At 43.0% G+C, this 12,993-nt stretch overlaps 1 protein-coding gene across 4 annotated transcripts in view; it reads left to right on the plus strand.

The window, feature by feature from the left end:
- Positions 1-12,993, plus strand: part of ZPBP2 (zona pellucida binding protein 2) — a 75,537-nt gene that overhangs the window by 26,176 nt on the left and 36,368 nt on the right. For 2 of the 4 annotated variants that reach the window (XM_075215342.1, XM_075215343.1), the window contains 2 exons: positions 4,197-4,358; positions 5,502-5,720. In XM_075215342.1, coding sequence (XP_075071443.1) covers positions 4,197-4,358; positions 5,502-5,720 — 381 coding nt within the window. The remainder of the gene's footprint in view (positions 1-4,196; positions 4,359-5,501; positions 5,721-12,993) is intronic. The other 2 variants (XM_075215345.1, XM_075215344.1) reach the window with 2 other exon arrangements.

A 12,993-nucleotide genomic window follows, 5' to 3' on the forward strand; every position in this document is an offset into this window, starting at 1 on the left:
GTGCCTCTTCATCCTACACTATGCTCCTCTTCATCCTCACTCTGTGCGCCCCTTCATCCTACACTGTGCTCCTCTTCTTACTCACTCTATGCGCCCCTTCATCCTCACTCTGTGCGCCCCTTCATCCTCATCCTGTGTGCCTCTTCATCCTACACTGTGCTCCTCTTCATCCTCACTCTGTGCGCCCCTTCATCCCACACTGTGCTCCTCTTCATCCTCACTCTGTGCGCCCCTTCATCCTACACTGTGCTCCTCTTCATCCTCACTCTGTGCGCCCCTTCATCCTCACTCTGTGCTCCTCTTCATCCTCACTCTGTGCGCCCCTTCATCCTACACTGTGCTCCTCTTCATCCTCACTCTGTGCGCCCCTTCATCCTCAATCTGTGCGCCCCTTCATCCTCACACTGTGCTCCTCTTCATCCTCACTCTGTGTGCCCCTTCATCCTCACTCTGTGCGCCCCTTCATCCTCATCCTGTGTGCCTCTTCATCCTACACTGTGCTCCTCTTCATCCTCACTCTGTGCGCCCCTTCATCCCACACTGTGCTCCTCTTCATCCTCACTCTGTGCGCCCCTTCATCCTACACTGTGCTCCTCTTCATCCTCACTCTGTGCGCCCCTTCATCCTCACACTGTGCTCCTCTTCATCCTCACTCTGTGCGCCCCTTCATCCTTACTCTGTGCGCCCCTTCATCCTCATTCTGTGTGCCTCTTCATCCTACACTGTGCTCCTCTTCATCCTCACTCTGTGCGCCCCTTCATCCTACACTGTGCTCCTCTTCATCCTCACTCTGTGCGCCCCTTCATCCTACACTGTGCTCCTCTTCATCCTCACTCTGTGCGCCCCTTCATCCTACACTGTGCTCCTCTTCATCCTCACTCTGTGCGCCCCTTCATCCTACACTGTGCTCCTCTTCATCCTCACTCTGTGCGCCCCTTCATCCTACACTGTGCTCCTCTTCATCCTCACTCTGTGCGCCCCTTCATCCTACACTGTGCTCCTCTTCATCCTCACTCTGTGCGCCCCTTCATCCTCAATCTGTGCGCCCCTTCATCCTCACACTGTGCTCCTCTTCATCCTCACTCTGTGCGCCCCTTCATCCCACACTGTGCTCCTCTTCATCCTCACTCTGTGCGCCCCTTCATCCTACACTGTGCTCCTCTTCATCCTCACTCTGTGCGCCCCTTCATCCTCACACTGTGCTCCTCTTCATCCTCACTCTGTGCGCCCCTTCATCCTTACTCTGTGCGCCCCTTCATCCTCATTCTGTGTGCCTCTTCATCCTACACTGTGCTCCTCTTCATCCTCACTCTGTGCGCCCCTTCATCCTACACTGTGCTCCTCTTCATCCTCACTCTGTGCGCCCCTTCATCCTACACTGTGCTCCTCTTCATCCTCACTCTGTGCGCCCCTTCATCCTACACTGTGCTCCTCTTCATCCTCACTCTGTGCGCCCCTTCATCCTACACTGTGCTCCTCTTCATCCTCACTCTGTGCGCCCCTTCATCCTACACTGTGCTCCTCTTCATCCTCACTCTGTGCGCCCCTTCATCCTACACTGTGCTCCTCTTCATCCTCACTCTGTGCGCCCCTTCATCCTCAATCTGTGCGCCCCTTCATCCTCACACTGTGCTCCTCTTCATCCTCACTCTGTGCGCCCCTTCATCCTACACTGTGCTCCTCTTCATCCTCACTCTGTGCGCCCCTTCATCCTACACTGTGCTCCTCTTCATCCTCACTCTGTGCGCCCCTTCATCCTACACTGTGCTCCTCTTCATCCTCACTCTGTGCGCCCCTTCATCCTCAATCTGTGCGCCCCTTCATCCTACACTGTGCTCCTCTTCATCCTCACTCTGTGCGCCCCTTCATCGTACACTGTGCTCCTCTTCATCCTCACTCTGTGCGCCCCTTCATCCTTACTCTGTGCGCCCCTTCATCCTCATTCTGTGCGCCCCTTCATCCTACACTGTGCTCCTCTTCATCCTCACTCTGTGTGCCTCTTTATCCTCACACTGTACTCCTCTTCATCCTCACTCTGTGCTCCTCTTCATCCTACACTGTGCTCCTCTTCATCCTCACTCTGTGCGCCCCTTCATCCTTACTCTGTGCGCCCCTTCATCCTCATTCTGTGTGCCTCTTTATCCTCACACTGTACTCCTCTTCATCCTCACTCTGTGCTCCTCTTCATCCTACACTGTGCTCCTCTTCATCCTCACTCTGTGCGCCTCTTCATCCTACACTGTGCTCCTCTTCATCCTCACTCTGTGCGCCCCTTCATCCTACACTGTGCTCCTCTTCATCCTCACTCTGTGCGCCTCTTCATCCTCACTCTGTGCGCCTCTTCATCCTCAATATGTGCGCCCCTTCATCCTTACTCTGTGCGCCTCTTCATCCTCACTCTGTGCGCCCCTTCATCCTTACTCTGTGCGCCTCTTCATCCTCACACTGTGCGCCCCTTCATCCTCACTCTGTGCACCTCTTCACCCTAACTCTTGCGCCCTCCTTCACTCTCACACTGTGCGCCCCCCTTCATTCTCACACTCTGTACCCCCCTTCATTCTCACACTCTGTGCACTCCTTCATTCTTTTGCCCTTTCCATTGCTGTTACCTATCACCAGTCACTTCTGTTTCTTTACTTACCATACTTGGCCTTCTTTCTTCTATTTCTTCTGTCTTCTTTCTTCCGGCTCCTCTCTCCTGCCACTGCTCACTGAATATGTCGGACGTGATGACGTCACACCCGACATTCAGTGAGAAGCGAGGAGGGAGGAGGATGTTGAGTCTCGGATTCTTTTTTTTCCCCCTGGCCACGGCACCCCTGTGACAGCGCCGCGATACCCCTGGGAGCCACGGCGCTGATATACAGTATGTCTTAGGGACCATATAGAGGAGAAAAATACTCCCAATGATCCCTCATTCTCAATGTTTATTTAAGCCATGCATGAGGCTAAACCGAGCAGTATTTTCTAAGAACAACAGAATTTTTTTTATTTATTTGAAAGAGTTGGTAGACCTTTTACACAGTCCACCTTCTAAAGAGTCTCCCTCCTGTGCCTTGCAGACAGGAGGCATGCATCTTGATGGGCCCTGGGTGGAACCATCAACGCACACAGATGCAAAAAATGTATTCTCCCATGCACCCCAGGTGCACTGTGTAATTGACCTCCACTGTGTGTAGACAATTGTTGTTATACTGTAGCAACCATATATGTTCAGGAAGGGGTGAAATCTGAGTGTGGATTGGAGGTGTGGCTTTTCCCCCCTGAATTCCCAATTGGGAATTTTAGCATTTATCTTTTAAAGGCTAGCTACGTTTCTCCCAATAGTCCTGAAAATCTTCATATCTTAGGCCTTATTCCCCATGCAGTTGGAAAGGACATTGTTCTGCATATTTTTAGCAGATAATGAAGCAAGTTAGTAAATAACAATATTTTGCCCAATAAGTGTTATAGGAGGCTCTAGGTTAGTTTGTTAGTATCCTATGAGTTCAAAAAGTAGATAATCACCTATTGTACATGCTTGGGGTAGCGGCTGATTGGTGCTTTCTGTGTCCCTGGGTATACCAGCCATAAGATCCTGGCTTTTATCTACTGCATTTGCCTGCATATAGCAGGAAGTGTGCACTAGGTTCCTGTCAGAGTAGTGCTGGTATGCTTTATGAATAGAGCCTCACTGGGTTCCTGTCACTGATATACAGAAATCACCATTGTGCTAATACACTTAGACATTCTGTGGTTCGCCACCTGTTGATGAATGATAACTTCCAGTAGATTTTTTTGGCGGCTGGCTGGCATTGTTTGCTGGAAATAGTTGCTTAAAAGCTGGAGACCTATATTCCATCTACATGGGCTACATAGAGTAATACCACAAATAAGCCTATAGACCACCAGGGTGTGCCTACTAATAACTTTTGGTTAACACCTTCAGATATAAAAGGACCTTCCTAAGTAGGTTACTTAAGTACCAACCACGTTGATGTCTGTGGGATTGATCTGACTTCCATTTCACAGCTGCCAGCTAACATCACTTACAGCTTTTGATTCCACCAGCTACAAGTGACCTTTCATGGCTGACTAGTCAAGACATATTACAAATTGTGTGACTTTACTGGAACTCTTTGCATAGCCTCCTCTACATATCATGCATCAGTATATTCCAGCTGTCAGCGGCAAGTCATTTCCTGTTTTTGTTTCAGGGCACAGTAACGTGAATCTAACCGAAACAGGAAAGCTCATGCTGATGGCTTTTGACACATCCATGTCTGGGTCGTACAGCTGCACCCTTTCTTATAAAACCATCAAGCTCGATGTTACACACGAAAAGGAAAACTTTAGAAGCTACAATTTTGAGGTCTTGGGTAAGAATGCAAATCTATGTTAGCAATTCACAAGGACATACTGCATATCTCAAGTGTCCTTAATAATGAACATAAGTCTGAAAATACTTAGCTGACACCACAATAGTTCTTTTTGAACAATACTTTGTTATCTAGAAAATCAGTTCCCTCCATATTATAAAATGAAAGCAGTCCATTAACAAGTAAATTCTCATAGGATCCTGTTTAAACTAGCAGAACATCAGGAGACACTGAATTCCACCATCTCCCTATTTAGCAGATGAGGACCAAAGGACTTAATGGTGGTGCTAAGTAGCAAGATTTTTCCAGGAGGGATAAGGCCACTGGGTATCAGTTGTAGTTAGTTGGGTGGCAGCAGTAGATCACAGCTGTAAAACCACTAATCCTCTTTTCACTGTGGAACAGTTTTATAATGATGTGTTCATAGTAGTCAGTGGTGAGTTCAGTCTATTAGAGCACCCATGTCTCTGCGAGTATAGTAGGTGCTTTTCCTGTCTTTATCAAAAAATGAAAAACTGCTTAGTGACAGTAATGCAGTGTAATACTGTCTACAATACTGACTATATAAATATGGTAAATTGTCAGATAATAGCATTGCATAATATATTTCAAAGTAATTGATGCTGAAGGTCCTGTTGAAAGTTATTTACCTTCCCCATGCAACAATATTTTTACTATGGCTTCTAGGTAGTATTTACATGTGTTCACCTACCGTGAATGTAGCCAAGCACCACACTGCCAAAACATATTCACAAGACATAATAATTTCACCCTTCCTTTTACATTTCCTGTAGGGTGGCCTAGACCATATAAATGGAAATTCATATGAAGTTCAATGTCCACCTACTGTACCTAGTAACAGAGCAGCTTAGAGTATGAAGTGTAACCATCATCTAGAGACAGTGTAGGCAGCCACTTTCTGGCTGAGCCAATATTCATGAGAGTTCAGCCTACAAATGACATCAGAGAGACTTGAGGCACTTTGTGCCTCATGTCTCAGTGATGCCACTAGTTCCTAGTTTGTTGATGGAGTGAATATTGGTTCAGCCCACAGAATGACTGCTTCCACTATGTGTAGGCAACAGGTACAGTTTAATTGGTTTTACCAGAGTGACTTCAATGAAGAATATGTTATCTTTGCAGCTTACCGTGAACCTGACTACATGTATCAGGTAAACATACGGTACAGGGCCAAGCCCTGCCACCATTCAGCCAATCTCCAATTTATCGAGAACCTCCTCAGGATAATCACGGAAATCATTGCAAGCCTGAACTGTCAGATGAAAAACACATTTCATAAATGCCATGTCATTAAAGCCCCGGAGCACTCTCTTCAAAACGAACTCTTTATATCCTTCAAAGGTAAATATCAAGTGGGCAATAGTTGGGGAAAATGAAATTGATTCTTGTTCACTTCAAACACTAACAATCGGGTGTCTTTTCCAATTGATATCTAGCAGTGATCAGTGTGATTAGCAGTGATTTAATGGTGGCCCAGTCATCCTAAATTATGTTTTACAATTACATACCACATGAAGCCATTGTTTTCTGCAGGGCAATATAATTTACCAGAAGACCAGACAGAGTTGACTTAAAAAGGAGTATGGCTTTATGTGTGTACTGTATGATGCCTGACATAGTCCAACACTAAAACCGTCTCATTTGCTGTAGGTAAATTTATAGTTTTGCTAGGTTTACTAAAAAACGTGGATGTTCCATATTGCACCAGTTCCATCAAAATAACAGAACCGGGAACTACTGCTGTACCTGTAATCACTGACTGCCCAGAGGCAGGAACTAGCAGATCCATGCACTGTATCCATGAACATGTAACCACACACTGGGAAGAATTCAATTGGCCGCGTTACAGGTAAAAGTAACGCGGCGTGATAACGGTAATAATATGCTTTACTACCCATATTACAGTAGTTTCAATGCCGGCTTTTTGCAGAAAGCCGGGTTAAAACTACTGTAATAATGGTAATAGTTTTAACGCCGCACAAATTTGGGGACAATTGAATTCCCCGCTAACAGCTACAATTGTTATTCCGTAACATCTTTAGCTTCTGTACAGACCTGCATTATATGTTTATAAATAAAAGCTAATAATAAAGCATACTTGATTGGCAAGATAACATTGGAGTCAGATCTAAAGCAAAATATGAATGGTAAATTCAGCCCTGTTTATGTGTAGGGTTTCTTTTTTTAGTCCAAAAAGGAATTGTCTGTTTATTATACCTTTATTGGTGTGGGAGACATGCAAACAGTAAGTACATTATAATACGTTGCTATTGTTTATTAAATAAATAATAAAACAAATGGCATACTACTGGAGGCTCTGAGCTTGTGCCACGTCTGCCTAAATCTAGCAACAACCCTTATTTCTTTGTCCTTAATTGATATTTGTTTTTTACATTTTCATTTATATAAAATAGCAAAATACCTTTGTTTGAGTTATGTATTTAATCTTTCAATTTCTGCCTTTTGTCATGTTCACCTCCAGATGGCGCTCACCATATGTCATACGTACTTGAGTTAAGCATAGATGATGTATGACTGATAAACTTGAGTGTTATTCTCATAATACTACTGATCATCTGTCCTAAACATTGTAGTCTACATCAGTCTGCATGTGCACACATAATATACTGGTCCTTTTTTTCAAAGAATTATTATTGACTTTTGCATATAGACTTTATTCCACAAATCAAAGTTTTTAGATTACACCTTTCGGGACTTTTAGAATATCTGAGCTATCTTCATCATCAATAGCTTTCAAAGCTGTTTCCCAGAGGATCATAGTCCCATAAACACTGGAGCACTGGAATAAACTCCTGCTTCCTATAACCCCACTGCCGCCCTGCTGCTTTTTTTTAGTGCCCTGCATAGGAGTTTTTTTTTTTTTTACAAATTAAGGTACAGCCTCAGCTCTCTCCTGGAGAGTGACAGAAGCATTGCCTTTTTGTTCTATCCTCTCCTACTGCCCTATCACAAGATTCCCTCACTCCAGCCTCTGTCTCCTGTCTGAGTGAAAAATCATGTGTTCCCTTGTCCTGTTAAGGTGAGGTTCAGCTAGACACTGCTGCAGAGCTTTGCCGCATAACCAGTCCTTGCATTCGTTACATCAGTTTTCCTTAACACTGGAATATACTGCAGTGCACTTCAACTCGGGGGCCCGCGAACACCTTGTTTGACATTTGAAGGTTGTGGTCATCAGGAACAGTAGCCTCAATGTGGTAAAAGAACCTATGGAGAGCTAGGTTCTATGGGGCATCCCCTGGAGACTCCTGCTTGACGGTTCAGGACCAATTGGGTCATGCACACATGATATAAACTAGAAAATAGCAGAAGCACTGCGATAACAACAGCTTAGTATGTCTTTCTACTCAAAGATCCAAGTTCTTACTGGACACTATGATTATTTATCTGCCCTGTCCTGGATCATTACAGGATGTTTACTGCGTTCTCTTTCTGGTAGCCAGAGGTGGATTGCAAGAAAAATGCGGGGAATTTTTATCTGACTTATTAGGTATTAAGGGAGTACTCCCAGTCAACTCTTGGAGACGTATAACTGCGATTTAATATAGTTGACTCTCAAAATCACAGAAGTTCATAGTTCAGAACTATAGAACTCTCTGTGATTAGGCAATATAGTATAATATGTATTAATATTTCCTATAAAGTCACCATCTTTTAATACTTAAATTCCTCTATTGAGAGAAATAGTAAAATCAGTATAGTGCCCTTCATACTGGTCCTATTACCAATTCACTAGGGTAGTATTTAAAGGCATACCGCTAAAACTAATATTCTCCTGGATGATGCTTGGAATTATATTAAAAATACAATCCTAAAATGCTGTTCTCATATTTATAAGTGTAAAAAAAATACTCTTAGGTTTTCCTTAAATCAGAGGAAGTTATCTTTACAAGTAATTTTCTTCTGCTGCTTCTTTGAGATTTTATTGGATCCTGGGAAATGGAAGAAAAATTCTGAACTCCATTGAAGATTGAGATATCAAACAGAGTTATTTTTTCACTACTATCTGCCAAGTGATTCTGCGAAAATAAGCTGAAGCTCAGCTTCAATGGGAAATGAAAAAAAAGAAGAAATACATTCTATAATGTAGCATATATGAAATAGTTTATAAATATACTTTTTTATTTACATTAGCAGAGCAAAGTTCTAACTCAAGTACACCACACAGAGCATATAATGACTATATGCTATAACATGAGGAGCTGGGAGTGATGCCATAAACTCTGTTCAGTAGAGCCATTGAGTCCCACAAGACTGCCTTTTTCCAGCCGACAAGATAGGCCATTTAGATTATGATGACATGTAACATAGGTGCAAAAGAGTGTCTGATGGCATGGCAAATGTTTTATTACCATTTAATAACTAATCTCCTTAATTAACCACTCACAAAACAAAGTTTAGCCAAGAAATATTATTTCTGCTGTGAATTAAATAATTGCATTAAACTATGCAGTGTATCACTATATATCATTCACATGCACACCTTAGCAGACAACCTGGATGTTGGACTTATACTCATATATGGTGCATATAATTTCCTTCCAGCCACTTACAGATTCTGCTATACATTTATACAGTATGAATTGATAACCATGTAAGCTAAGTTATATTATTACTATACATAATATAAAACAGTTTAGCAAAGATGGTACAATATAGTATAAATTTTATGTTGCTCTAAATTATTTGCTTGTTTTTATATATGTGTGTAAGTACATTAATCATATAAGTATATGTGCATCTCAGCATGTGACCAGCATTAGCTCAGTTTTCCCATATAGCGCAGCGATATCCTAATTGCCTCAACTCTGTTGTCCAGATTCATATATCACTGCTGTCAGTATATAACTATTAACACCATTGCTACTATGCAGTGGCCTAGTGGTTAGCACTTCTGCCTCACAGCACTAGGGTCATGAGTTTGATTCCCGACAATGGCCTCCACACAGATAGTGTGGAGTTTGTATGTTCTCTCTGTGTTTGCGTGGGTGTCCTCCGGGTGCACCGGTTTCCCCCCACACTCCAAAAACATACTGGTAGGTTAATTGGCTACTATCAAAATTGACCCTAGTCTTTCCCTCTCTGTCTGTCTGTCTGTGAGTGAGTGTGTGTCTATATTAGGGAATTTAGACTGTAAGCTCCAATGGGGCAAGGACTGATGTGCATGAGTTCTCTGTACAGCGCTGCGGAATTAGTGGCGCTATATAAATAAATGATGATGATGATGACTGACCACCACCACTACTAGCAAATATATCACTAACTCACTCCTATATATCTCACAATAACCTTGGGAATAATTCATCAAGGCGCTTGTTATCAGCATTATAAGCACATATTTAGACTTTGCATGTGCTCGAATTCAGTATCTCAAGATACTTGTGCTTTTGAAATTGGGGGCAGGTCTACCATGCTATACTACACTGGACGCAGCAGGATGCGTCAGATTCTTATGTGGATTATAAATTTGCAAAAGAATGCACAAGAAAATAAAAACAAAACTTGCATTATTGTTAACTGATAATAATCTCAGTCTCCATATAACCTCATATACAACGATCAGCCACAACACTAAAACCACTGACAAGTGAAGTGAATAACATTAATTATCTCGTTATAATTGCACCAGTCAAAGAGTGGATATATTAGGCAGCAAGTGAACAGTCAGTTCTTGAAGTTGATGTGTTGAAAGCAGGAAAAATGGGCAAGCGTAAGGATCTGAGCTACTTTGACAAAGGCCAAATTGTGAAGGCTAGACAACTGGGTCAGAGCATCTCCAAAACGGCAGGTCTTATGGGGTTTTCCAGGTATGGAGTAGTTAGTACCTACCAGAAGTGATTCAAGGAAGGGCAGCCAGTGAGCTGGTGACAGGATTATGGGCGCCCAAGGCTCATAAATGCACGGTGAACAAAGGCTAGCCCGTGTAGTCCAATCCCCTACTGTAGCACAAATTGCTGAAGAAGTTAATGTTGGCTATCATAGAAAGGTGTCAGAACACATAGTGGCCCTGCATAGTCTGTCCACAGCCGAAAGTGCCTACAATGGGCACGCGAGTGCCAGAACAAAAGCATGGACCAATGGAAGAAGATGGCCTGGTCTGATGAATCACCTTTTCTTTTACATCTTATGGTTGGCCGGGTGCGTGTGCTTCGTTTACCTGGGAAGTGATGGCACCAGGATGCACTATGGGAAGAAGGCAAGCCGGCGGAGGCAGTGTGATGCTCTAGGCATTGTACTGCTGGGGAACCTTGGGACCTGCTACTTTGCATGTACCACCTACCTAAACATTGTTGCAGACCAAGTACACCCCTTCATGGCAACAGTATTCCATGATGGCAGTGACCTCTTTCAGCGGGATAATGCTCCCTGCCACACTGTAAAAATGGTTCAGGAATGCTTTGAGGAGCATAACAAAGAGTTTAAGTGTTGACTTAGCCTCCAAATTCCCCAGATCTCAGTCCAGTCGAGCATCTGTAGGATTTGGTGTAAAAAAAGTCTGAGTCATGGAGGACCCACCTCGTAACTACAGAACTTAAAGGATCTACTGCTTATGTCTTAGTGCCAGATACCACAGGACACCTTCAGAGTTCTTGTGGAGTCCATGCCTTGACGGGTCAGAGCTTTTTTGGTGGCAAGAGGACAACCCACACAATATTAGGCAGGTGATTTTAATGTTGTAGCTGATCGGTGTAAATCACATTCTACACATAAATATCATAGTCTATATATAACCTACTATTTATTATAGTCTCCGTATGTATTTAAACAAAGTCTCTATAAAAACATCATATGTATTTCACAAAAATTCTGAGGTGGAGGTTGGATCTTTTCCATATGTCAGCAGAGGCCCCTCTCAGTTCCGATACTGGCAGCTAGTTGCTGCTGAAGTCAGTCTCTGGAATGGAGGGTGAATTTCCTACGTCACTGCACCCTGGTTACATGGTTTCAGCAGTAAGACATACTGATGAATGTTGGATTGTGGTTTTAATATAATGTCTGGGAAAGATGGCATTTTTGTAATATGTGTTGGGGGGGTGGTTTTATTGTATTGCGATCAGTGTAATGATGTGCCGCTATTAATGTAATGTTGCTGCTGGTGGGGGCTTTTTATGTAATGTGCAGTCTATTAGTGTAATAATAGGGGCTATTTGTGTAATGTGAGCTCTAATCATATAATGTTGCAAGAAGTGTGGGCTATTCATATAATTTTTGGTCTCTTTATAAGTGTGGATTTGTTAATTTAATGTTTGAGGGAGGGAAGCTTAGAGTGTTCAGCTTTCCAGTAGACAAATATTACCTCTTTCTTTTTCAAACAGCCTACAACATTTCAGGGTCTGGAGAAACAGCAACTTAGGTTAAGACACCAGCAGAAGCAGCAGGTAGTTAAAGCTGCAAGAACAGGTAGGAGAGAGCAACACAGTTTGCAAACTGTCATGATTCTGGTGGGACAGTTCCTATTTTGGGGGAGACTTTGTCCTGACTGCAGTGTTAGTCGTCCCGAACAGAAGTAATGTGTTCCAATTTACGCTGCTATACCAAACAGAAGATCTTACCCTGCTGTTGTGTCCCGTGGAGGAGGGGACAGATTGCTGCATTTCACTACACCTGAGCTGCTGCACCATGATGTGGGCAATGTGTGCAAAGTTCTGGTGAGGGAGTCACTGATGCTCTGCACATTGTACATTCACACATGGAACACAGTGGTATTGGCTGTTGGCTGCCCTCCACTGAACACAACAGCAGGTAGGAATCTGGGGAGTGGGGTGTCTGGATAACACATGGCAAGAGGGGTAGGAAGGGTATATGTTACATATGTTCCCCACCATTGTCTTCTCACAAGCACTTCATTTGCACACAGGCCCGCTAACTTTATAATATGCCCTGTCTGAAGGCATAGAGCTTCAAGGATTATTTCTCTTGTATTCTCTTACACTTCATTTACACTTAGAGGCATTTATGAAAGTAATTTGCAAAATAAATATTTTGCAATAATGGCATTCAGTAGAGTGCCATCTCTGTAAAACAAAACTAAAAACTTCTTATGCATGCAGTCACTGCAAAAAGATATCAATGCTTATCTGAAACTGAGTTTTGGTTGCATTCCATTGTACGATATTTATGAAAGGTGAGTAGCATTTGCAATTAAAAAGTGCCCTAATGACTAGGGCATGTTAGACCTGTCAGTGTACTTTTTATATATGTAGGGAATTTCTGCCCTTTAATTTTCCGCTAAATTGTTTTTGCACATTATTTCTGTAAATGTCACCAAATATAGGCCTGGGTATGCTTTTAGAGTTCTACATTAGTGGCTTTCAGTTAGTAGTCATCATCATCATCACCATTTATTTAAATAGCGCCACTGATTCCGCAGCGCTGTACAGATAACTCATTCACATCAGTCCCTGCCCCATTGGAGCTTTCAGTCTAAATTCCCTAACATACACACACACAGACAGAGAAAGAGAGAGAGAGAGAGGGTCAATTTTTTTTGATAGCAGCCAATTAACCTACTAGTATGTTTTTGGAGTGTGGGAGGAAATCGGAGCACCCGGAGTAAACCCATGCAAACACAGGGAGAACATACAAACTGATAAGG

This window comes from Mixophyes fleayi, chromosome 6, assembly GCF_038048845.1.
Source record: "Mixophyes fleayi isolate aMixFle1 chromosome 6, aMixFle1.hap1, whole genome shotgun sequence".
In the NCBI taxonomy this organism is placed as follows: Eukaryota; Metazoa; Chordata; class Amphibia; order Anura; family Limnodynastidae; genus Mixophyes; species Mixophyes fleayi.